Here is a 26,629-nt window from a genome sequence, read left to right as displayed (position 1 = left end):
AAAAGCTTGTCAGTGCGGAATGGGTGGGTCTCATAAAATATCTTCTCAAATAGTTGTGCAGTTTATTTCCTCACTTCCAAGGCATGTCAAGATCACCCTTCTCCCTTCATAGAGCAAAACCCTCTCAAAGGAATAAAACTTGCAACCCCTGTGGCTGCTCATTAGTAGCCTGGCAAACAGCAATGGAAAAGCCAGCTCAGCTGCTAAAAGATTAGAGAGTTAACACCCCATTGAGATGAACTGGGCAGTTGACACCTCTGCTAGAAGTTGATCCAAAGCTGTCTGAAGTCCATAAAAACAGTCCTCTTGCCTGTAAAGCAGTGGTGGGCAATAAAGTGGCCGCAGTTTCACCAGGATGAGCCCGTGGTAGAATATCCTCTCCCCCCCCCCCCCCCCCCGTATTTACCTGCCGCTCCACAGGTCCCAGTGATCACAGCTCCCACTGGCCACAGATTGCTGTTCCCCATCAAAACCCCCCTCACTCTTCGCTTCTGCAGACTAAACATACCCAACACCCTCTGCCTCTCCTCATAAGTCATATGCTCCAGCCCCCTAATCATTTTGGTTGCCCTCCGCTGGACCCTCTCCAATGCATGCACATCCTTTTTGTAGTGGGGAGCCCAGAACTGGACACAATACTCCAGATGTTGCCTCACCAAAGCCAAATAAAGGGGAATGATGACATCTCTGGATCTGCTGGCAATGCTCCTCTTAATGCAACCTAATATGCCATTAGCCTTCTTGGCTACAAGGGCACACTGTTGAATCATATCCAGCTTCTCGTCCACTGAAACCCCCAGGTCCTTTTCTGCTGAACTGCTACTTAGCTGGTTGGTCCCCAGCCTGTAACAATACTTGGGATTCTTCCGTCCCAAGTGCAGGACTCTGCACTTGTCCTTGTTGAACCTCATCAGATTCCTTGTGGCCCAATCCTCCAATTTGTCTAAGTCACTCTGGAACCTCTCTCTGCCCTCAAGCGTATCTACCTCTCCCCCTAGCTTAGTATCATCCACAAACTTGCTGAGGGTGCAATCCATCCCCTCATCCAAGTCATTCATAAAGATATTGAACAAAACTGGTCCTAGAACCAAACCTTGAGGCACTCTGCTAGAAACCGACTGCCATCCTGACATCGAGACATTGATCACTACCCGCTGGGCCCGGCCTTTTAGCCATCTTTCGATCCATCTTACTGTCCATTTATCCAATCCACAATCCCTTAACTTGCTGGCAAGAATATTGTGGGAGACCGTATCAAAAGCTTTGCTAAAGTCAAGGTATATCACATCCACTGACTTTCCCATGTCCACAGAGCCAGTTACCTCATCATAGAAGCTAATCAGATTGGTCAAGCACGACTTGCCCATTGTGAATCCATGCTGACTATTCCTGATCACTTTCCTCTCATCCAAGTGCCTCAAAATAGATTCCTTAAGGATCCCTTCCATGATTTTTCCAGGAACCGAGGTAACACTAACCACCTATAGTTCCCTGGATCATCCTTCTTCCCTTTTTTGAAAATGGGCACTACATTTGCCTTTTTCCAATCATCCGGGGTTTCTCCCGATCTCCACGACTTTTCAAAGATAATGGCCAAAGGCTCCTCAATGACATTGCCAACTCCCTCAGTACCCTCGGATGCATTAAGTCTGGACCCATGGATCTGTGTACGTTTCCACTTTTTATAAGTTTCCTTTTTGTGCTTAAGTTCACCAGGGATTTCCCCTGTAAGCCAATCCAGTCTCCTACCGGATGTGCAGATGGGGGAGGGCGTTGCAGGGACGGCTTGTGCCATTCTCACAGCTGGTTAGCATCATGGGAGAAATGGGGGAGGGGGTTGGCCTTTACGGCAGATAGGGCCAGGCCTGCGGAGGGCTTTGCTCAAGGAGTGGCAGGGTGGCAAATGCTTGGCGATGGCAGTGAGTGAAGGGGATACATGGGGACTGGCGTTCTTGAGTCAGGAGAGAGGTCAGAAAGGTCACTTCTGGGCAATAGACAAGTCCTCTCCAAGGAAGTAGGGTCTGCAGCCTGGAAACCCTGCAGCACCTCTGAGACCTTGGGGCTGCCCAGCAGAGAGCCGAGTTTCAAGGGCTTTCCCCAGTCTTCACCTCGAGCCTCCGCAGGTACTGCTGGAGAATTCCCTGGGATACCAGGCAAAGGAAGGTCATGCAGAGAGGATGCTGTGTCCCTTACCCACGTCTGTGCTCCCCCTCCCAATGCTGGCTCCCCTACCCTCCCATAAAGTGAGGCGAGTACCAGGCCCTTCATCCCCAACTTCCAATCCATGGACTCATCAACACAGCCAGGCACCAGTGTCAGGGCCTGCCAATCTCTGTCAGACTGAAATAGCAACCCCCCCCCCCCCTTAGGAAACTCCACTCTCGGGTTTTCTCACTGCCAGTGGCTTGTTCACTCCCTGAAGAAAAGGTTCCTCCGGGGATCCTGAAATGCAAAATTCTAGCCAGGGCCAGGGGGGAGGGGGAAACGCGTACTTCAAGGGAAGCCTAGCAAACAAATATCTTCCTGACCAGACCTCCTGACCCAAGGACATCATGATGCTCAGGCTATAGAATTCCACTGCTTATCTACAAGGCTGAGTACACATTGGGAACGGCTGGTTTAGGAGTATCAGTGACTCACAAGACCTGTGGCCAATGGAATAGTCACTTTGTCTCTGGATTACAACCCAGAGAGGACACAACCTTGCTGGAGAATTTTTTTTAAACATGGTGGAATACTGAGCAATCAAGTTAAGGACACCACAAAGTGGCTTAGTCTAAAAACATCAAATTTCATAGACTCATAGTCTCCCAGGGCTGGAAGAGACCTCAGGAGGTCATCAAATCCAGCCCCCTGCCCAAAGCAGGACCAACCCCAACTAAATCAACCCAACCAGGGATTTGTCAAGCAGGGACTCAAGAACTCTAGGGATGAAGATTCCACCACCTCCCTAGGGAACCCATCCCAGTGCTTCCCCACCCTCCTAGTGAAATAGTTTTTCCTAATATCCAACCTAGATCTTCCCCACTGGCCTCTTGCATTAAAAAGTGCTCAGCACACAGGCTTGCATGCTGGTGCTGTACAAATCCCTAGGAAAGCCAAGCCTATTGGCGTGAATAGCACTTTTACTAAGTCAGAACTTCAGAGCTGAGATCAAAGGATACCGTGGTTAGGTTGTGCAAGAAACAGCCCAGGTATTCAAATCCAGCCAATGACTCCCTGATTGCATCAGACTGAGCACTCTGAGAGAACAATGCCTGGCCCTTTATAAAGCTCAGCTACCTTGGTCAGTTCCTCTGCAGTCTGGGAATACCTGAGTCCTGCTGTTGAGACTTGCTGCTGTCACTGTCCCTCCAGGCTGCCTCAGGATGCCTCATTGGCCTTACAAGGTACAGTTACTTCTTGTTTCCAAAGCCTTTGCTGTAACTGGCTCTCGGCAGGATCGTTTGCTCTCCGTAAGTTCAGTTTGGGGGACAGAAGAAGGGAACCCATCTCCTTAGGACCTGGATGTCTGAGGTGAAGCTCTAAGGCCTCTCACATCCATTTCTAACCAATCTGTATTACGTTTTTTAATGTTGCAGGGGTTGAGGTTGCAAACTCTGCACAGCAAGCATGTGCACTGTCCTTTCCCAGCTCTACAGAATGGCCCGTCGGCCTTTGGCTTTAGTAATGTTTGTTTGTACAAAATGGGGCTGGAGGGAATCGGAGACTGCAGCATCTTTTCAAAAGAATGTAATTAACCCTTAATAGTAACTGAATGTCTGACGGAAGTCCAAACTGCTCAAGATAGTTAAGACCAAAGCAGACTGTGAAGCGCTTCAAAAAGTTTTCCCCAAACTAAATGATTGGACAACAAAATGGCAAATGAAATTTAATGTTGATAAACGTAAAGTAATGCACATTGGAAAAAATAATCCCAACTATATATACAATATGATGGGGACTAATTTGGCTACAACTACTCAAGAAAGATCTTGGAGTCATTGTGGATAGTTCTCTGAAAACGTCCACTCAGTGTGCTATAGCAGTTAAAACAGCAAACAGAATGTTAGGAGTCATTTAAAAAGGGATAGAGAATAAGACAGAAAATATCTTATTGCCTCTATATAAAACCATGCTAAGCCCGCATCTTGAATACTGCGTACAGACGTGGTCACCTCATCTCAAAAAAGATCTATTGGCATTGGAAAAGGTTCAGAAAAGGGCAATGAAAATGATGAGGGGTTTAGATTTCTGTAGAGCTGGGAAAGCACAGCGCACATGCTTGCTGTGCAGAGTTTGCAACCTCAACCCCTGCAACATTAAAAAACATAATACAGATTGGTTGGAAATGGATGTGAGAGGCCTTAGAGCTTCACCTCAGACATCCAGGTCCTAAGGAGGTGGGTTCCCTTCTTCTGTCCCCCAAACTGAACTTACGGAGAGCAAACGATCCTGCCGAGAGGCAGTTACAGCAAAGGCTATATGAAGAGAGATTAAAAGACTGGGACTTTTCAGTTTAGAAAAGAGGAGACTAAAGGGGATATGATAGAGGTCTATACAATCATGACTGGTGTGGAAAAAGTGAATAAGGAAAAGTTATTTACTTATTCCCACAAAAAAAGAACTAGGGGTCACCAAATGGAATTAATAGGCAGCGGGTTTAAAACAAACAAAAAGAAGTTTTTCTTCACTCAGTCCACAGTCAACCTGTGGAACTCCTTGCCAGAGGATGCGGTGAAGGCTAGAACTTTGACAGGGTTCAAAAAAGAGCTAGATAGATTCATGGAGGTTAGGTCCATCAGTGGCTATTAGCCAGGATGGGTAGGAATGGTGTCCCTAGCCTCTGTTTGTCTGGGGGTGAGTGACAGGGGAGGGATCAGCTGATGATTCCCTGTTCTGTTCACTCCCTCTGGGGCATCTGGCACTGGCCACTGCAGGCAGACAGGACACTGGGCTGGATGGACCTTTACTCTGACCCAGTCTGGCCGTTCTTATGTTAGGATTCTGAGATGTCTGATGTTCAGTTCCCTTTGCCACAGAAAACAGATTGTTCCATTCTTACAAGTTATTCCATGTTAGCGCATTTTGATTTGTCAGAACTTTATCAGGAAGATTCCCATGGGCAGATTTTGCTGATGATGGGTTTCCACCCTACAGTAAAATCTGGGATATTTCTCCCAATCCAAGTTGGTAAAACCTTTAGCATTCTCAAAGTACCTCAAATCTGATGTATCCTTTCAAAAGGACAATGCAAATTATGTTCCTTCACAGAAGCACCTTATATGTCTTGTAAGTCATTCCATTCTTAACATGTTTTCACTTCCTGTCTGATACTGCAGACACTTACCAGGAACAGCCACTGAAATCTGATCATGAAGAAAGCAAAGCAAAGCACATGAAGAACAATATTTTCTTGTACACTAGACAGAGAATATTTTTCTTCACATGCTTTTCCTTCAAATATACTCATTTGGGATAAAAGGTACTTAACTCATTTTTATTTCTGTTGTTCATGCAACTTTTAAAGCCAAAGAAAAGCTTCCTTTGGATTGCGCTTGCATGTCACTCAATTTGCACCAGGAAACACACCAGCAAGTGAAGTCACAACAGATTTGGAGGGGGGTACGTGAAGGAAGAAAGCAATGCATACAATCTACAAAACAGAGCTGATAATGGCACGTTAAGAACTCTTTTCATTACTTGCCTCATTTATTCCCTTTTTTTCTTTAAATCTAAATATTTTCCTACTTTGCCTCTGTTCTGGTTCGAGTCAAGAAGTGAAGTTGGTCTTGGGTTACCACATCCAGGTGTCCCAAAAGAGGACATTGGCAGGGCTTGGAGAAGGTGCCTCTCAAGGTGGGGATAGTGTTGCTCACGGTTATGGCAGCAGGGCAGCTGGCACAGTCCCAGGACACAGCAGCAGGGTCTGGGAGCTGGGATCCGATTGGGAGGGATCTGGCAGCGAGGGCAGCAGGGAAGGGACAAAGTGGGCACAGAGACTGTTCTCTCTGCATGGCTAAAATCCCGGGCACTGCCTCTTCTTTGAACAACCCACCCAGACAGAGGATGGAGAATCCCAAAAAGAGGCAATGTCTGGGAAAAACCAATTTCGGTAACCCGAACATGAGCTGTATGGAGTTGATCTGAAATGGCCTAAAAAAATACTGACACTGAGCCAAACATATTAATTTACTAATTGTTTAAATTAGGGTATTAAACTCTGTTCGTAGCAGAGCTGGGCAGAGGTTCTTTACAATCTGATCTTTAATCCAACAGTAACTAAAATGTCCCTGTTCAGAAATTTTGTTCCAGCACAAACTCACCCCAGTGGAAAGGGGGCCCACTAGCTGCTGGAGAGCTCTGGGACAGGAGAGCAGGGTCTTGTCTGACCCGGGGCCCCGGCACCCTTTGTCCCTGGCCCTGTGACACGCAGAGGGGCTGCCATTGCCATGCTGGGGGCTGGAGCAGGGCTGAGGAGCCATTCTTCTCCTTACCCAGCCCTTGTAGATGATCGTGCCCTGCTTACCAGCTTTCTCTGCTGCGCTACACACCCCTGTGGTGAAACCAGGCCAGTGGTGGGTGCCGTTAGCTGCCGGTCAGACGGAGCATTGTCCTGCTGCCCCTGTAGCTGAGCTTTGGGTAAGACCCTGGAGCTCTGGGGAGTGCAGGCCACATGTAGTTGCACTTGTGTACCCGGCAGTGCTGGTGCTGACCTCACTAGCTAACGACGCTGCACAAAGAGCGAGGCGCCAGGTCAGCAAGGCAACAGGAGCCTGCCCCTTAGTCCTGCAGGCGTTTGCAACAGGACCACCCGGAAGTGTGGGTGTAAGTGCCTGCAGGCGAGGGGCCTGGCTCAGCCCTGTTGGGAACACGCACATGACGAGCGCCGGGCGGGGTGGCCCACGGGGCTTCATGCAAGTGGCACACTGATCCGATGCGCGTTGCATGTGTTTCAGTTGCAAAGGATCGTGGAAGAGAGCGTAGCCAATATGAAAGACTCACACCCACCAGGAAAGACGTCACCTGCAGGCATCCTCTTCAGACCGGGCCTGCCATCCGGAAACATGGCCATCTGGTTACTGACCCAGGAGCTGTGGCACGTAAGGAGAGACAATCAGAGTCTACGTCAGCATGTGGAGCACTTGACAAAGACGGTTTCTGTGATGGAGACCAGACTGGCTGCTCTCGAGCAAGCCCCGTGCCCAGATGTGGCTGAGCACTCCTCAGGCACTGTCCTGGTTCCCTGTGTGGAGAAGGTCCAGACCCCTCTGGCAGACCTGAGTGAAGCAGGCCCCATGGACTGTGGGAGAACTGGAACCGACCTGCTAGCTGGACCCCCAGAGGCTGTGGAGTCAGGGGAGGATCCGTCTGCCCCTACAGGGAACTCCCTGCCCCCTCCCTCTCCTTCCGCAGCCAGCATCCCCGACAGCTCCCTCCTGCGCATCTCCCCCCAGGAGGACAGGAGACTCTTTGAGGAGGCCAAGGGCGACATTGCCAAGTACGCCCTGGCGGTGTTCAGACGCACGGTGCCGCAGGACTATTTCCAGCGGTGGCGGGGGAAGGCCAATGTGTCCGGCACGCACCAGAAAGCCGCCCTCTCGCCCAACCTGGTGAATGCAGCGTTCAAAGCGGCAAAGCGGTGGAAGCCAAAGCTGTCACGCAGAGACTATAGTAACATCAAAATCCAGATCAACAGGCTCATGCGATACCGGAAGAGCAGAAGCCTGGTTGTGTCTCCAGGGCAGGTGTAACAGCCTGGCTCCCCCGGCTAGCTGGGCTTTGGGTCCTTCCTTCAGAAGGGTAAAGGGAATCCTGGGAAACCTGCCAGCCCTGGGCCCCTCCCCACAGCTCCCATGGGACCAGTTCGTAAGTTGTGCCTGTACAGATCCCACAAGTTTGTGATTTGGGGACGTTATTGTTTTATCTTCCTTAAGCCCAGGAGGGATCAGTGAAGCAGTGCAACCAACGGACACTCTATGTTGGTAAGACTCGCGCCATCCACGGTAATGAGCACAGCATAAGTGTCTAAAATAAATTAACTTGCAGAGTCATTCCAGCTGGCTAACATGAGAATGATCAGCCCAAGCATTGGAAACCTCTTTCAGATTGCCAAGATTTAGAAACCCGGGTTTAATTAACGTGCAGCAATGAGATCTTTAGAGCTTTAGGGTAGAATTTGCCACTATGTGTTTAGTTTTTACTAAATTGACAGTGACTTGTTAAGAGCAAAGAGATGTTTTCAATTCAGTGAAATGTTCCTTGTAAAAATGCTGGATACAGTTTTAATAAAATCTATCACTTCATACAGGCTATTCACATGGTGGAACCACATTATTGTTCATATTTGACTGGACACAACTTAAATATGGAGAGAACTTGCTAAGCCTCATAGCCCTGGTCTACACTAGGGAGTTATTTCAAAATAACAAGTGGAGCATCCACATAACCAAACCCGTTATTTCGAAATAATAACCCCTTTCTTGCTTCCCAAGAGGAATAACGCTTATTTCAAAATAGTTCTTTCAAAATAGCAGTATTGTGGATGCTCCTCCGCTGCTAGTTCGAAATAACAACTCCCCAACGTCATTCAGAGTAATTACTCCCCAGCACTTCCTGGGGCTCTAAGTCAAGGTAGCGCATCCACATTAGGAGAGCCTGTCTTGGATTAATGTCAAGGCTTCCCTATTGTGAGGACATGCTAGTTCAAAATAGTTATTTTGGGCGTTATTATTTCAAAATAAGTTATTTTGACATAATTTCCCAGTGTAGCCATGCCCCTGCTGTGCACCCTAACTCCCCTCCCAAGACACAGCAACATTATCCTATCCCATTTTACACCAGGGGGCAAGAGGAATTCTCACACCCTTCTGCAAAATGATGCCCCAGGTATATCTGCCATCAAACATTTTCTGCCCCGGGGTACATTTTCATTTGCCCAAATCTACTTCATGGGTATGTCTAGACTACGTGGCTCCATCGACGGAGCCATGTAGATGAGTTTACTAGACATAGGAAAATGAACACGGCTTTAAATAATCACCGCTTCATTTACATCAAAATGGCCGCCGCGCTGTGCCGATCAGCTTTTCGGCAGCATAGCGGTGAAGTCTGGACACACAGCAGTTGACAAGGGAAGCCTTTGTCGACCGCTCCGGTCAGGGCTGGCTTTAGGAAGTGCAGGACCCAATTTGAACCATGTTGGCGCCCGCCCCCCCCCCACACCCAGCATTTTTTGTTGAGAAAAAAAAATCACACACATACATCAAACCACAACCACACACAAATATCACATCAGAAGTAGATCTGATCAAAATTTATATCAATATAGTTGAACATTTTTTAAAAAATGCCATCCTTTATTATGCAAAATGTTACACAAAATTAAATCAGTTGCCTTAAGTGTAGGTCAAATATTTTCAATTGCAAACTATCCAATTTTTTAAATAAAGTTTTAAGTTTGATTTTTAAAAAGTTACCAGAGAGCGTTGCAGTTTTCTGTTACATTGATTTACTTTTTAAATAGCAAAAATGGAGTCTTTGTTAAGAAAGTGTCAGTTCTGTGGTCCAATTCCAGTCCTTAGTGATTTCAGCACTAATGATTTCACTAGGGAATATGGTACCTCACCACCACTGCCTCCTTTGCACTGCTCTTCAAAACATTGCCTGCATGTTGAGTCTAAGGTCAGTCTACACAAGATTTTATCAATGATTTTTGCTCAAGTGATCACTGAGACAAGACAAGGACTCTCAATTCAATCTAGTCAGCTCTGCCTTTAAACACTGGATGTAAAATGTCAGTTATAATTGAGGACTCCCAAATAAACTCTACACCACCAGAAATAAAACCTGTTTCCATCTTCTGTGACTTTCAGTTAGATGTGACTCACTATCCTCTGCTTAGTGTTCAAGTTATGGTAGACTCTAAGCCAGGTCATATTAAGTTCAGGTCTTTAGCCTTTTAATCATACGATATGGATTACAACATTTCATTCTCCCAGCTCCAAGTCTTAAGTGAATTTCAACCCAAAAGAGCCAAAATTGAGCACCTTGACACAGCAAGTGTGTCTACTGATCTCTGTGGCAAAGTAGGTATGTCTATATAAATAAGGTCTGCTCAAGAAGCCTTTTCCTACAGTTGATTAACAGATGGCAGTAGATAGCTCATTCAGACCACTGGCTGATAACAGTTAGTCACCCTGACCAGTCATTAACCAGAGTCATGGACTCACCCTACTCTCCATTCTCTCTATGATTCTCTGATGACCCATGACAAAAAAGGAGGGTGGAAAGGGAAACTGAAGGGACAGACCTCTCTAAATTCACCAATCAAAGAGCAGCATTGCCAACCCAAAAATCACAAAGTTATGAGAATGGTCTACAAATCATAAGATTTTTTAAAAATAAAACATGGTGGATTTTTATTGGCCATTTTTATTGATCTCATTGGCAGAAAGAGCTGAGCCCCATCTCTGGAAATCAGGTCCCTTTCCGGTGACTCCCATTGGACACCCAGTGATCTCTGGCCACTTGGTAGCTCTCGGCCAGGGTGTTTAGACTCCGGGGGTGCTCACACGTAGCAGCACTGGGAGCATCCCACACAACAGCCTGGTTTCTTGGATGGCTGCCTTGGACCCTGTTGGGCCTCCAGTTTCCTCCCCCGCCCGAAGAAATCCCCACCCAGCTGGGTGTCTGGGTCAGTCGGAGCGGTGATCAGCTGAGCAGCACCACTGCCCAGGGACCAGCTCCTTCCATCCTAGGCCAGGGCTGGCTCCAGACACTAGAGCCCGGGCTTGCTGCTGTCGCGCCTGCAGGTCTGGCTCAGGCCAGGACTGTTCAGCTGAGGCTGGTTTTTGAATGAAAAATTCAGAGGTGAAATTCAGGCCTGTGAGAGGCACAAGCACCTCTTGGGATGTCGTAAGTAGGCCACAGTTCTCATTCTGGCTGCGGCACCAGGGGGCACATTCCCCCCCACCAGCAGATTTTAAATTGTCCTGGACAAAATGGTGCCTTGGATCTCATGAGCTAATAAAAGACGAAAAGACACCCGTGTGCGTTTCCAGTGATGCTGATCTTTGTAATGGCCACTTCCCCTGCTCTAGGTCCAGTCAAGCCCAAGACAGTGAGCTGTTAATCAAGAACAACCAATCACAAATTCCCAAGGAAATGGCAGCAAATAACAGAGACATCGAAAGTCTCCTGCGTTGACCTTCATTCAAGTGGGAGCTGCATTACCCTAGTCCTCCTCCAGTCTCTCCCTCTCTCTGCTTCTATGTCTTCAGGGCGTTCAAACAGCAGCTGCTGCGTTGCTCATGTGATTGCACCCCTGCTGTACTTAACAAACCCCAAATACCAAGGTGCCTTATGGGTATTTGCTCCTTTTGGCAATTAGAGGCTCTGCTTGGAGCTATTTGGCAGCCAGACGTGGGGCGCAGCTCGAGAGGCTGCTTGTCCCAGTCCATCAGGCTGGGGCTCAGGGCACTGACCCTGCCAGAGCCACATGGCAAAGGCAGCCCCATTGCGAGGCAGCACAAGCACCACTCTCGCCTCCCGCGGAAGGATTCAGTAAGCGTAAATGGTTCCCTGACCTCGTGCTGCCTCTGCTCAGACAGCTTAGTCGCGAGTAGCCACCACTGGGCTGGATATTTGGAGGGTCAGGCATTGCTCTCCAATGATTGCGAGGGCAAGAATCCCCGGGACGGGACGGGATTCGGGGACAGGACGGGACGGGGTTCTGGGACAGGACGGGACGGGATTCGGGGACAGGACGGGACGGGGTTCGGGGACAGGACGGGACGGGGTTCGGGGACAGGACGGGACGGGGTTCGGGGACAGGACGGGACAGGGTTCTGGCCCTGGGGCTCCGTTGCCCTTGTGATGATTGGAGAGCAGTGGCCTGACCCACCAAAGCCCAGCTCCATGGCGCTTACTCCAGAGAACAAGAAGTGTCTGTGCAGAGCCCACTGCTGCCAGCTGCTCCACCCGAGCAGGCCTCTTACCAGTGGGGATCCAGAGAGGCCCGGGGAGCTGTTTCTGCCCCCTCAGCTGCAGTGGGGCCATAACAAGCCTCCAGCTTAAAAATTCTCTTTGTGCTACTCCCGAAGCAGCACCCTCCCCCAGGGATCCCAGACTCCTGCCCAGACCTGCTGGGACTCAGCCAGGACTTTGGATCAGAGTCCGGAGCAAGTCTGGAACCATTTCTGAGCTAGCGGGGAGTCAACATCTGTGCAAGAAGCAGGACTGAAGTCACTGGGAGTTCAGTGCCTAGATGCTTTCGAAATTTCCACTCGGCACTTACCTGAATCTTTTGGTGCCTAAATACCTTTAACACCAGGCCCCAAATGACTTCCATGGATTTTTGCCTGAGTAAAAGCCACAGGGTCAGGTCCTTACGGTGTATCTGGTGTGCAAACACCACACGCTCACCGTTGGGGACACTGGTCCTTTATCCAAGTTCAGCCACGGAGGACAAAGCTGTAAGGATGCTACTGAAGGCCTGAGCATCCCATGGCGAGGGGTGCAGAAGCAGTGCCATGGGTAAGTAATGGGACTTCTCCCATTGCTGTCTTCGTGGTGCAGGCCCAAGTGGTTAGCAGTTTAAAGAGCTGATCTGTGTTCTTTGGAAATACAGCCAGACTGCTGATAAGCAACGGAGCAGAATAAGACAAGGCAACCCTGGGCCAGTATGAAATCCAGCGAATACGTTCAGAGCACAATCTGGAATTCAGGTCAGTGTCATGTTTCTGGTTTGCTTTCTTATCACAGTCTTCATCAGAAGAGTTGCAGTCAACAAAGCTCCCTGCCAAACAGATCTCATACCCTCAAACACTGATCCCATCTACATGGTTTCTTAGTCTATAAACTGCTACCAGACCATTTGTTGTTGTTTTTGTTAAATTATGTGATCACTGATACCTGGTGTTGTCAAGGATCTCAAGGTGCTTTCCAAGCTACTCACTAAGCCAATGGTGTGCTTATTGAACCCTGATTTCCAGTTTGTGGACATGCAGGGTTTCTCTTCCCCTGCCCAGTTTTCTGGAATATACTTCAGCCAGCATCACTGCAGCAGTGCCAAAAAGTCAAGTGGTACACATTGTGGCTCACCTGGTCTATTCTAGGGTTCTAGGGGGGGGCGGGTCTCTGTCCAGTGTAGGCAAGTCTGGTCTCTGTTCCTTGGAAAGGGCCCTTTTATCCTCTCTGGGTTTAATAACTCTTCTGTCGGGCAGAAGTGTCACATCCTTCCAGAGTGTGATGGTGCAAAACAAAACGCACCCATGGCAAAGACACTTTCTGTGCAACACACGATTCCAGGCCACGCAGCAATGGGCTCTTAGAACTGCCCCAAGGTGCAGAGCAGCCACAGAAGGCCTGTATCACATCCCAGAGAGCCGCTAACAGCCCACACTGCAGGGCTTCATGGCAATCACAAAATCATAGGACTGGAAGGGGCTTCAAGAGGTCACCTAGGCCAGCGCCTGCGCTCCTGGCAGAGCTGTGTGTACCCAGGAGCGTGAGTGGTTTGTGTGGACAGAGCCTGGCACGAACAACCAGGGGGTCAAGATGTGCCCTTTCACTGGAGCTCTGGTGGGACACTCCCACACTCCCGTTTAAACAAGGAGCTTCCATTCACTTTTCCCCTTTCTCCCCACCACACCCGTCCTGCGTGACAAGCCCTCACCCCATTCATAGGGCTGAACCTGCCAGATACACACGGCCACTCAGGCAGGACTCTCATTTCTCACCCTTTCTAACCGGGGACCCAAGCAAACACTTTGCAGGGGCCCCAAACCTGCCTCGATCGACCCCGCTCTCTTCCCTCGCTCGCACATTTACTGACACAGGCTTCTGCAGCAGCCATCTGCAAATCTGACGCTGGGCTTGTATTGATCTGACTCCATGGCCATGGGCTTGGAGCCGGAGCCGGAGCCAGGCAAGTATTAAACACCAGAGACATCTCTGCTTTCCAATTAAAAGCTAATTGTCTTTTTGTCATTAACCAGCTGCTTGGCACTAGATCTTCTTTAATAAGCACCCGGCAGCACACCCAGGATCGATGAGATTAGAATCGATATTTAATATGTTTCAGGATCACAACCCCTTAAATGGAAGGCCAACTCCAAACCATGGGTGCCCAGATCAGTGCAGAATTTACACTCCAGCCAGTGGCAGCAGGCCCTGGGGAGGGTCCTTGGCTCAGATAATTATGGGTAAGGAAAATAATTCAGTATTTTGCTTTGCAGGTCACCCAGCTAGGGAATCCCACAGCACTGGAGACAGGCATCTGGAGAACATGCCGTACGTCCGCTGGCTCTGAGCCCCGCTGCGTGTGCCCCATGTGCAGTTTCACATTGGCTGATTTCCCTTCCTACCAGACACAAATGGCCTTTTGCAACCAAACTGAGGGCCACCCACGCCCCCATGTGACTCACCATCCCAAAGCATCTCTGTGCAGCCTAGCCTGGCATTGCGGCTACTCCGCCTGTTGCCCCACAACAGTCTTCGGCCTAGTGCTCCCACCCTAGAGGGGACCTGAGCCCTGATCAAGCACCTTTAACAGACCCTGTTAGTCCAAGTCCAGAAATGTCCACATAAAAGGGTCCTCTCCCCGGAGGACTCATCCTTCAGCCCCGTCCCAGCGGGAACAGCCTGCCACCATCTAACTCTGAGTCACGTCACCTTTCTGCTAAGGACACTTTGGAGACAAGCCACTTAGCCTGTTCTGACGCTCCAGCCCACCACCCACAGGGCTGGAGCACACAAAATCTACTAGTCTGGGCATCTCCAGGCTCTGATGTGCAAGATGAATGTGGGCAGCATCTTTCTCCTCAGTCAGGATCTTCTCACTCTGCTTCTCAATTGCGTGACTAATTTTTCTGTGGGTCAGCGGCCCCTGGCCCAAAAAAAGGTTCCCACCCCGGCCTATATGCTTGTTATACAGCCCTTTAGATTTAGACAAGCCCAACCTGGATCCGTGCTAGAGGGATTCTGTCAATTCAAGTTTGGGGCAAAATTTAGGTTGGGGAGCTGTGTAAGTTATTTCCCTTCCCGCAGCTATTCTGGGGGGGGGGGTGGGTTACACTTGGTATAGTTAAGTGGTACATTTGTATTTAGACAAGCCTGAAGAGAAAATTCACACTCCCCCTTGCCACCCTCTTTTCAGCTGCATGGGGCTGGGTTAGTTTCCGATGCTCAAGTCTCCCACTTATTGAAGGGCAGATACAGCGGAAGTTGTGACACAAGCATCCCACACGACCCAGCAAAGTTAGAACAGCCCCATGGTACATGCCATTAGGACACAGTAGAAAAGCGACCATCCAAAGCACCGGCTCAGGAGTGCAGCAGAACTCCCTTCACTGCAAGTGGCCAATGCTGGATGCTCAAGACCAGTAACGCGCCTCGCTGTGTCACGCCATACCATAGAGGGGGCCTGGGCGTGTCTGTGGATGGGTGGCCATTTCCTCCTCCCCAGCCTGGCAACCAGCCTATTCACAGCAGCTAGAGGGCTGACAACCTGTGTGAGCATGACCCTGTTTCCTGCCATCGCAGATGCTGTTTTCAGGCCTGTGGCTAATTTTGTACTAAACGCACACAGCTCTGAGGGATGCATCCTTCTTTCCAGGCTGCCAAAGATCTCTGTAGTACTTTGTACAGCCACGAATAAAGTAGGAGACTTTCTTCAGAAGCTCTTGCACCTACTGTAGGCAAAGCATGTTCTCAACAGTTGCATCTCCATCCCGGGGATGCTGGCAGCGACTGTCCCCTTTCTGTAGCTAGAGAAACTGGGGCAGAGAGGATCACCAATTTGCTTACAATCACACTAGACTTTTGGGTCCTGTGCCAGATTCCCTGCCTCTTGGTCCTGTATCTTCACTGCTAGGCTACCCTCCCATTCCTCTCTCTGCAAGTGATGCCCTCACCTCATCTTCCACAGGGGAGACCACTGAGCTTAATCACTTGTGCCGATTCAGCAGAGCAATTCAGCTGTTATGTCCCACAGAAGTCAATGAGCCTTAAGCAAGAGCTTATCTGCTTTGCTGAGTCAGGGCCCCAGTGAGTATCTGGTGAGTCTGTAGAAGCCATTCACCGCCCAGCACAGCCTGTTGGTGCTGCAGCGTTTGGGCTGCAAATGCAGAAAGTGCAAGGCCACAGTATATGCAGCAGTCCCATCCTGCTCCAGTTTAACGGGTCTCTTTTCTTCTATTTTGTTCCCACTCACCCTAGCTACAGACGCAGGACAACTCAACTTGTTCACAGCAGGAGAAATGCTGAACTAGCCCCCTGCTCAGCGCCAGTCAAACAATCTGGCTAGAGGCTAAATGCCCATTAGGCAACGCTGCCTACCCTGGAAAGGCATGAGCACTCAAACCCAACACACAGTGTGGACCCACAGAGGGTTAGACCAGGTCAGAATAAAATGCTAGGCAGGCCGGTAAAACCCGACAGCAGGCAGATTTATTAAAATATATAAAAGGAGGGTATTGTCATGAACCGCCCCTCCCCCCATATAATATATGCATCACACATAGGTGCAAATGGCTCTCCTGCCGTCAGATGGGAACAAAGCCGCTAGTTCCAAACTATAATCAAACCCTCCTGAAGGCCGTTTCTCTCCAATCTCCTTTCTCCTGCTAACGTGTCCCTACCATCATCAATGACGATGAAAAACGCTCATCCAGGAGGAGCAAGGGAAAATACACCAGGACCTTACACATGGCTCTGAGTTTTCATTCTGCACTGCCACATCCCTGCCTAGGTGAGAGAAATGCTTCATGCCCACATCATGGGCCGGGGCAGAGAGCAGTGACAGGCAGCACTGGGGGGTGGGGACGGGTGCTATTTTTACTGGAGAACCTTGTGATTTGTGGATCCACTATTTGCGGGTCTCTCCTATCCCCCCAATTGTACCCCATCCCCTGGCCTGGGGCAGAAACATGGCTTTGGGGAAGGGGTGCTGCTGGATGGCAGCAGCAGTCAGGAGCCCACCATACTCACCAGAGTAGGTGTGAGTTGCAAGGAACTCAATATGGTTACCAGCCCGTGATGAGTTCCCTGCAGCTTCCAGCCCTCATGAGCTCAGGAGCCGTCCGGAGCTCTCTGCGGGGGCTGGGAGCGGCTGCCCCGTTTTTGTGGATTTCGCCATTCACAGTGGTGCCAGGAGCGCATCCTCCCCGGATGGCGAGGGTTTCCTGTACCTCTGGAGAAGGCTGCGACAAGGGGGCACTGTTCTCTTTCATAGCAGGTGTTTTCCTAAACTCACAGATTGTTTTCCACAAACAACTGTAAAACTGACATCTCACTTATCATCCAGTATTTAGCACGATTTATTAAAATATGGATCTACCAGGGCACGTGGAGTTCAGAGAAGGAAAAAAACAGTGCCTTGCAGAGAGGATTCTTCTGTGTTCTTTTTTCCCCTTCTCCACTTAAAAAAAATAAAATAATCAGAAGGCAGAGAAGAAACAACCATCCTTCACGATAAGATCAATGTCCTTGACGTGTGGCTCTGTTTTAACACGCCTAAGATCTGCCGAGCTTTCTCTTGCATGAGGAGCTGGTCTCGGGTTCCACCGCAAGCCACTACTTTCCATGCCCTGGACATCTAGTGTGGAGAAGAGAGCGCGTTAGCGGGATGGCTCTGAACACGAACCCAGCACTTCAAAGCCCGCCGTCCAAAGCTGACTGATACAGTCCCCAGGCGCGTGGTGCTGTAATCCCCACTAGACTGAGGGACAGCAGCCACAGCTGTCAGCAGCCTGGTTTTCCAAGGGTCGGAGTTCCCATGGGAGCAGTGCTGCTCTGCCCTTGGAAGGAGCAGGCGCAGTGACTGGCCTCAGGCCAGAGCAAGCTGGAGGCAGAGCAAGAGCAGAGCACAGCAGCGCGTGCGCCAGGCCCAGTCCACTGGCCTGCAGCAAAGTTAGAGGATGAGGCTTGGGGGAAGTTGCGCCACTTCCATCTCCCAAGTATGCTTGGGGCCCATTCTCCAGGGAGCATGAACTTTGCTCAGCACAGAATGGAGAGGGCAGAGGGGGCTGCACATCACCACCACGCATCCACTACTCTTGGCCCCCCACGGGTTCAGCACAGGTGAGAGGAGTCTGAGGGCTGCCCTAACTTGGGCTCGGCTGCCTACACACCAAGGGGCTGCTGCAGGCTCCAGGGACCGGTGTTCTCAGGTCCCTTACACAGCTGACAGCAAGTGGTGGGGAGCTGTGCTTAGCCCCGCACAACACTCCAGACCCCTAGAAGCTCTACAGTCCCTGCAGGGAATCAGGCCGCTGCTCACCCTCCAGCTATGGCTCAGCTCTCAGTGCCTTTATTTGGGGCTAATTTACTTCCAGAAAGCATTTTACTTAATGGCCTTATCACAGTCTCTTACCGCTAGCGATCCCCAGGAGCACTGACGTAAAGCCCAAGAGCCCCACACCACAGATGTCGGCTCTCTCTTTGGGCAGACGGGATTTCACAATGCACAGAGAAGCCTGTGCTAGTTCAGGATTGCAGGGCTCATTACCTCCCTCCAGCCCTCCCAGGCTTTCAAGACAGTTTATTCCTTTCTGCACCTTCAGCAGGGAAGTATTTACACAGTGGCAAGAGCAACACGCTCCCACCCCACGCTGGGAGAAGTGGGCTGTGAAGCGGACAAATCACCTGCATGCAGGGGGCTATGGGGGCGAGAGGGGAGTTGCTGCAATTAAGGCCAGTTTATTCATCACACACAAGCTTTTACAACAGACAGATTGGATCCAGTTACAAACAGGTGAGAAGAAAAGCGCCCCCGGGGCTGACGTCTAGCAGGGGGCAGTCAGAGGGGAGAAGCTCAGCACTTGTTCTTGCAATCTGGGAGCTTTCAGAGGCTTTCAAAACACCTTAAACGCTTAGCCAGGGGTGGGGTTCTATGGCCCAGGGGCTGGAGACTCAGGACTCCCTGCCCCCAGCATTGGGGAGCCCATGCTGACACCCCAGTCCTGTGGCCTCCCCTGCAGAGATGGAGCACCAATGCCAACTCCCATGTGTGGGAGGGGGAAGCCCCGAGCCTCACAGGTTGACGTCAGATAAGTTGGGGCCAGATCTAAGCAGCTTTGGGTGCTGCCACTCGCCCACCCCCTAGCTGGGGAAATGGAAGCCCAGCAACACACTGCCTGGAGGCCTTTCTCCACGTCGCTCTGAGTAGCCAGAACTGCAGCTAATAGGAGCAGCAGGGCATGGTGCCTGGGGACACAGAGCCATGACAGGTGTGCGTCCCCTCATTGTCCTGACCCCCTCCAGGCCATTCCTGCACTTTACCTCCCATCCAGACCATGCACCCTCACTTCATTCCTGCACCTACCTCCCACCCAGAGCCCCCACTCAATCCCCAACCCACTCCTGCACCCTCCCTCCCATCAAGACCCTACACCTCCAGCCCACTTCCTGGCAGTCCCCTCTCACACAAAGAACCCCTCATTTTTGGTCCCACCCCAGTGCCTGGAGGGGACCACAAAATCTACTAGGGGAGTGTCTTTCTTCTTCTCAGTTGGGGAACACGTGGGGATTTTTTTTTGGCATCTCACTTTTGTGTGGCCCCTGAACCAAAAAAGGTTCCCCGCCCCTGCACCAAGCTAGACGCCCCTCACCCCCGTGAGAGGAGTCAATATTATACCCCCACTGTATAGATGAACAAAGAGCTAAGGGAGGGGCTCAGTCACTTGGCCCAAGACCCACAGAGGCAGAATCATGACCTGAACCCAGAAGTCCTGGATCCCAATGCCAAGCGGGGCTGGTAAAGGTTTGCCAGGGTGTCTAACAAAACATGCACAGGGGAGAAGTCAATACCCTTCTAAGGGCTGCCTTCTAACAAGCACCCTCCAGAAAGGGTTGGTTTGTTTAGCATAGATGCTGGGAATGGAGCAAGCAAAGGTCTTTACACTAACCCTTGCTTGCTGTTAGCTAGACAAGGGTGCAGTTGCACATGCCTGTGGTCACTGGCTATGCCTTCTCTAGCAGCTTCCCACCCCTGCACCTCCAGCTACAGGAGGCTTCATGCATTTTAAGTGCCTGAGTTACCGGGCCCTGCTCAGAGCAGGTCTAGAGCCCCCTGGGCAGCAACCCTCTTAGGTCTGTCTGGACAGTGCCTGGCACAGTGGGAGCCTGGCTCAGAAGAGAGGCTCCCTGGTGGTACAAATAATGGAGGTCGGCTGCTGCCGCCGCCGCCGATGGGACTGCAGCGGTAGGAGTGCACCCGCGGGAAAATAAGTAAGTTGTTGGCACAGGCAAGAACCCGGCTTCTCTCTCTCTCGCTCAAGAGCCGCGGCGAGACTGCGGTGCCCCCGTAAATGGAGGGCAGAGCCTCGCCAAGACATTGGCAGCAGAGCTCAGACAGAGGACTCGCACCCTTACTCCTGCTCCTCAGTCTCAGCACGCTAGGGACAGCAGGGTGCCTGCTTGCCCAGCATCAGGTTTTTGCCCCGGTGGCCGTTCCTGATGGAAAACAGACGTTTTGTGCCTGGAAGCAGGGAATGACTGGGCCTGTCTGAGCCATGAAAATCTGGCTGCCTGCCTCCTCCACAGGCACAGCACCGATTCCCACTCGGCTGCTTCCCCTCACCTGCGACTGCTTCCGCCTCCCACAATGCACAAGTCGGCCCCACAACCTGCCCAGATCAGCACATGGCTCCGCCCCTCGCCTTTCCACCTAGGGCTAGTGAAATAATCCCCCTTTGGAAAGCCCCTATTGCACTGCTGGTGCCCCGCAAACGAGAGAACAGAACCCAAGACTCTTGCCTCAGGGCTTGCCTCCTACAAGCCACAGGGGCAGGCCATGCTAACAGCTATAGCAGTGCTAGTGCTGCACTGCCATGCGGCCAGCTCCCCCCAAAGGCGTTCTGCTGTGGGACTCACACTAGTGACCTGCACAGTTGTTAAAGCATCTCCTGCCATTCTCTGCGCACTCACAGATCACTCAGCATTACACCAATGCCTTTTAGAGATCACAGGAGGGCTGACATTTAAGCCTGCAGCTATAACAGCCCATAATGTCCCCAACAAATGAACAATCACGCTGCAATAGAATGATGGCCCAACTAATTGAATATCTTGGCCCTGACCAAGGCCAATGCCTGTTTGCAGGAAGGTGGGAACTCTGCAGAATGTACTTTTCTGTGCAAGGCTAGCCCGTGCTGGGGAAGTTACCTTCCCCAGCCAACGAACTGTCTGGGCCCTGAAGCACAAAGATCAAGAGCGCTTGCTACTGCTCTCCTCACTGATGTGAAGTGCAGCTGTCATGGCTATACGCCTAACCCTCTTCTGAAGAGCACTAACCATTCGGCCCAGTTTAGCCAGAGTCTCGCACTGGAGAGAAATAGCCAGCAGAGGAGTCACTGCAGAGATGCAGCAGAAACTCTGGGCTTAGGGAGCAGCGAGCTCTGAATTTAAAAAGCCTGCACCCCTATGCCTCATTGCTCCAGCCAGATGAAAATGAGTGAGAATGGGGGAAGGAGAGAGCAGGGTGGGACACAGAGAAGGGCTGGGATGGGGCAGAGCCTCAGAAGGGATGGAGAAGGATGTGGAGCCAGGGTACGTGGGTTTCAGGTAGATCCTGGATTGCACTTGAATTCAAAAAGTGATCTTGTGCTTTAAGAGGTTGGAGACTGGTTTAGAAGGAAGAATGATGCTTCCGCTCCAAGAACCAGCAGATGGCACTGCACAGAAATGCAAGCTCTTTCTTCCCACAGGCATGATGGGGTCTCTGTTCCTACTCCTGTTCCTGTTCTCGCTCTCAGGGGCAGAAAGGGTATGTCCAAGGCACAGAATCCTAGGGCTGGAAGAGACCTCAGGAGTCATCAAGTCCAGCCCCCCTGCCCAAAGCAGAACCAACCCAACTAAATCAACCCAGCCAGGGCTTTGTCAAGCCGGGACTTAAAAACCTCTAGGGATGCAGATTCCACCTCCCTAGGTAAACCATCCTAGTACTTCACCACCCTCCTAGTGAAATAGTTTTTCCTAATATCTAACCTAGACCTCTCCCACTGTAACTTGAGACCATTGCTCCTTGTTCTGCCCTCCCTCACTACTGAGAACAGCCTCTCTCCATCCTCTTTGGAACCTCCCTTCATGTAGCTGAAGGCTGCACTGCTGCAGACTAAACTCTTCACTTCTGCAGACTAAACAAACCCAGATCCCTCAGCCTCTCCTCATGGGTCATGTGCTCCAGCCTCCTAATCATTTTGGTCACCCTCTGCTGGACCCTCTCCAATAAGTCTACATCCTTTCTATAGTGGGGGGCCCAGAACTGAACCCAATACTCAGGTTGTGGCCTCACCAGAGCCAAATAAAGGGGAATAATCACTTCTCTAGATCTGCTGGCAATGCTCCTCCTAATGCACCCTAATATGCCACTAGCCTTCTTGGCTACAAGGGCGCCCGGTTAACTCATATGCAGCTTCTTATCCACTGGAATCCCCAAGTCCTTTTCTGCTGAATTGTTACTTAGCCAGTCAGTCCCCAGCCTGTAACTATGCTTGGGATTCTTCCATCCCAAGTGCAGGACTCTGCACTTGTCCTTGTTGAACCTCGTCAGATTTCTTTTGGCCCAATCCTCTAATCTGTCCAGGTCACTCTGGACCCTATCCCTGCCCTGCAGCATATCTATCTCTCCCCCTAGCTTCATGTGATCCGCAAACTTGCTGAGGGTGCAATCCGTCCCCTCTGCCAGGTCATCCACGGCAGACTCGATCATCTACACTGATGTTTTTTAGTCCCGCAGCCTGAGCGCTGACAGCCCAACCCAGGCACGGAGACTCATTGCTATGGGGTTTTTAATCCCAGCACAGACATAGTGACGAAGGCAAAGCTCAGCACATGAAGCCTGGACAGTGATCTCCAGGGATACTGCTCTCTGTGCTTACTTTAGTGATCATCTCCCTTTCAACAGTACAGGAAGGACAGGGTTTTGCAAATCACAGAGCCTTTTGGGCAATGTTCCCTCTATTTTTTCATCCGTGTGTGGAATAAATTTTGTTATGTGCACCAAAGCATGTGTGTGTATGTGCACCATGTTTCTACACATGCTGCAGGCTTTGGGCACTCTGCTAATCAGATGGAAGGCATTTTAATTTATCCTGGGTGGCTGTCCAAGTGCTCAGCTTGCAGGAAACACTGCTTTTGGGTGGAGGGCAGTGCCAGCATTTACCGGAGCAGGTGGTCTGAATTGACTTGGGATCTTCCGGGAGGTTGAAGTCTTCTCCGTCTTCACCTGCACCTGCACAAATCCCCTGTTAAGCAAGCCGCTGTCATCTTTGTTGCTTGAGGAGGAAAGGTTGAGAGACCTTGAGAGGAAACTCACGGGCTGCAGGAAAAAAAAAAAAAAAGCCCACACACAAACCGCTTACATACCACAAAAAAAGTTATTTTGCTCCTTTACACTGGAAAATGCCACTTGATTAGATCCATTAACTTCTATTCCTGTGTTCTCCTGTCCATTCATTTAATCTATGCTAGTAACAACATGTAAGGATGCTAGCAAATTTCTACATGTGGGGGAAGTAATCAGAATGGCACCAGGCAATTACATCATACCTTTTTCCTGACCTGAAGCAGAGCTGTGTGTAGCTCCAAAGCTTTCTCTTCCACCAGAAATTGGTCTATTAAAACAGGTTGACAAACCGTTTTCACAGGTTCGAACCCAAGCTCCCACTAAAGCCACAATCTACATGCTGCTATTTTGAATGCACTAGCAGCAATCCTCCTCCCCCCCCTCCGCCCCCAGGCTGCAGCCTAGGGCTGGGAGGCTAATTTTCAGATGTAGCACAGACAGACCTGAACACCTACCTAGTGGAAATCTTTTCATTGCGTGTGTTTAAGAAACTCAGTGAAACTCCCCTGCTCTTTGGCTGTCCAAACAATGCAGCACTGGGCCAGCACATGGGAGCCAGAATAATTGAACTGGCTGGTCTACTTTCATTGCCCAAGCCAAGCACAATGAGAGGTGGCATTAACGGCAAAAGTCAGCGGATGTTTCGTTCTCCCTGTGAGAACAGTCACAGGCTTGTTTCTTGTCTGCACTATATTGTAGTTTTAAAACACATGGGTCAAATACATCTTTGCAGCAACTCCACTGAAGTCCATGGCGTTGCATTTAGAATTCTGCATATTCAGCATTAGGGAGGAGAGGATTACAGTTGGAGCAGAAAACACAACGCATGTAACATTAACTCAAGATCACCCCTTCTCCACTATCTGCAGTACCGTGTGCATGACCTAGCCGAGAGAAAGGAATCAGCCAGCCAGATTCAAGCTGCATCATTCACAAGGGTAGAGGGAAGAGAAGGAAGTTTTCCTAACAGGTCCTTCCCTCTTATCGCCAGGGATCTCGCACTAAATGTTTGTTTCACTAGTACACCTAAGGCCTTAATTAATTCAGCATGGCCAATCAGATTTCACAGCTGTCCTCAGACATTCCTGCTTGTTCCTGTGTTTCAGAGATGTGTGCAGGGGAATCCAGCTAGTGGCCAGTCAATATCCCCCTCAAGTCTTCCTCTACAGCCACACATGGAAGCACACTTCTCTCAGCATGTGCCCAGCTCTCCCTCCCCACCCCCTGCCCTCCTCTGAGCACCCCTGACCTGTGCTCTTTTGAAGCAAATGGGCTTGGGCATGGTGGACACAGTCAGCTTCACATCCTCATCCACAATGTCCAAGGCGAGGGACTTCCTGACTTTCTTGATGGGACTCCTGCGCAGCTGGGAAACACGAGAGAAGCAAAGCAGGCAACCGTCAGTGCTGGCCTGAAGGGGAGACAAAGCCATAGCAATGGGGAAACTGGGGCTCAGGGTGCACTTTCTAGTCTCGCAGAGAGGGAAGGGTCAATCATACAGAACTTCTGGGCATGAGGAGCTGGGGACCACGCAGGCTCGATGGCATTAAAACATTCCCTGTGAATTTCATTGTGGTGGAGGAGACCAGAGACCTGCAACTCCTAGAGGCTGACTCCCTGCCCCAGCTCCAGCTCACTACAGAGCCTCAGGCCCACTCCAGGGAGCACAATCCCAATCCCTTTGTCCCATCCACTGCTTGGCACCTCTGCCAGAGGGTGGGGTAGCTCACAGGGGTGCCTGGCCCCAAGACCCCCCAGAGCGTTTCATGAAGGCAAGCCCTTTCCAGCAGCACCTTCAGAGCTGCATGGGGCAGCAAGCCAAAGGCAAAAGGCCCCACAGTACGCCCATGAACCATCCACTCCTCCTGGGTTCAGATGTTTTGAATGAACAAATCTTTCAAGCAGTCAAACCAGCTGTCCCAGAGGCAGAGTACAGACCCAGACATGCTGGGCTCGTGGCTGGCTGTGGGCCAGCAGGGGTGCCTGTGCCGGCACACAATCCAGAAGCACTGTAAGCAAGCGAGTAGCCCGCTGGCTGTTCAAGTGCTAATGGCTAAGCATGTGCTCAAGTGCTCTGCAGAATCGGGCTCTTAGCAACAAGGTGCCCCCGAAACCACCAGCTTCTGTGCTGTACCTGGGATTTCCTCCAACTCCCCTACCCACCACTGCCCTGCCCGAGGAAACAGCTGTCAGACGAGACACTCACTCCTTGTTTCCGCTTCTGCTTCTCAGGCTTCACGTCATCCTCTATGATCAACTCGATGCCGGCTTCGCTGCGCAGCACTTCCTTCAAGTCTTCTTCCAGGTGAGGCGTCTGTGGCTGCGGTGAATGACACAGCACAGGATTTACAGGGCAGGCTACCTTTACACGTGCTAAGGCTGCCAATTATGTCATCAATGACATGTCCCACTGCAACTCAGACTGCCAGCCATTGTTTATTTCTGTGTGAATGACACGAGAGCTCTGCGAGCCCAGCCTCCACATGGAACCGGGCTGCAGTGGTGGGGCAGGACCGCCCAGCAGAAGTTTCAGGAGATTAAGTACTTCATGTACATGTTTGGCAGCAAGGAGTTCGCTACCTGCAGCCTGACTTTCTCACTGGTTAGTCTGGAACAGGTACCAGATCGACACTTGATGGGGAGCCCCAAACCCCAGGAAAGAAAAAAGCATGTGGTCAGCTTCTTTTTAGGTTCACAAAGAAACCAAAAGCTGCAGCATGAACCCAGGGACTTATAAAGTATCTCGGTCCAAGGGTCATTTATCCCCGTTTATTCACTATGCCATTTTAGAACAATGTTCCTCACTGTCACCCTATCTCAGCCAAGAACGTGCCAACACCCATGCACCCTGGCCACGTTAGCAATGTAAACAGAAATGCACAAGTGGCTGAGGGCCCTCTTGCAGCACATACCTCAGGACTGTCACTGGCAGACTGTGCCCGAATATTCACGGGCAAGTATGAATTTTTGGTGAATGTTTAGATGGAAGCCAGGCGGGGGGTGGGGGAGTCTTTCCTGGCTCTAACAATCAAGGATGTACCGGAGCACAGCTAGCAATAACGACAGTGCTAGGAGGGGTTTGCATGTCAGTTCAATACACACCAGTGGCCTCATGGCGCCGTACTTTTCCAGGGCATTCTTAAAAGGCGTGGGTGTGTGGGGCGTGTTGTCCGCTATGTATTTCTGATCTGGGGTGACAAACCTGCCAGCAGAGAGAGAGGAGTTCAGAAGCACGGCACGTGGATGTCACCCAAGCACTCTCCCCCACCAGAGATGGAAGCATGCTCTGGTTCTCCAGCC

The 26,629-nt window shown here is 50.7% G+C and overlaps 2 protein-coding genes across 8 annotated transcripts in view; one reads left to right on the top strand and one right to left on the bottom strand.

Moving 5' to 3' along the window:
• The first annotated feature begins 1,913 nt into the window (after nucleotides 1-1,913).
• LOC149523444 (uncharacterized) lies at nucleotides 1,914-7,733 on the top strand. Its single transcript, XM_089769810.1, has 2 exons — nucleotides 1,914-1,919; nucleotides 6,939-7,733. The coding sequence occupies exons 1-2, from the start codon at nucleotides 1,914-1,916 to the stop codon at nucleotides 7,731-7,733; spliced, it is 801 nt and encodes a 266-aa protein (XP_089625936.1).
• Nucleotides 7,734-17,284: 9,551 nt separating this feature from the next.
• MYBL2 (MYB proto-oncogene like 2) overlaps nucleotides 17,285-26,629 on the bottom strand; it is a 38,992-nt gene continuing 29,647 nt past the window's right edge. For 4 of the 7 annotated variants that reach the window (XM_075901358.2, XM_075901359.2, XM_075901362.2 and 1 more), the window contains 5 exons: nucleotides 26,432-26,531; nucleotides 25,536-25,649; nucleotides 24,579-24,740; nucleotides 23,147-23,302; nucleotides 17,285-17,578 (listed from right to left, as the gene is read on the bottom strand). In XM_075901358.2, coding sequence (XP_075757473.1) covers nucleotides 17,450-17,578; nucleotides 23,147-23,302; nucleotides 24,579-24,740; nucleotides 25,536-25,649; nucleotides 26,432-26,531 — 661 coding nt within the window. In that variant the 3' untranslated portion in view covers nucleotides 17,285-17,449. The remainder of the gene's footprint in view (nucleotides 17,579-23,146; nucleotides 23,303-24,578; nucleotides 24,741-25,535; nucleotides 25,650-26,431; nucleotides 26,532-26,629) is intronic. The other 3 variants (XM_075901360.2, XM_075901361.2, XM_075901363.2) reach the window with 1 other exon arrangement.

Source organism: Pelodiscus sinensis, chromosome 17 (genome assembly GCF_052426305.1).
Source record: "Pelodiscus sinensis isolate ZL-2025 chromosome 17, ASM5242630v1, whole genome shotgun sequence".
Classification (NCBI taxonomy): domain Eukaryota; kingdom Metazoa; phylum Chordata; order Testudines; family Trionychidae; genus Pelodiscus; species Pelodiscus sinensis.
The sequence above is the reverse complement of the archived record's forward strand: the minus strand, read 5'-3'. Positions and strand labels throughout refer to the sequence as shown.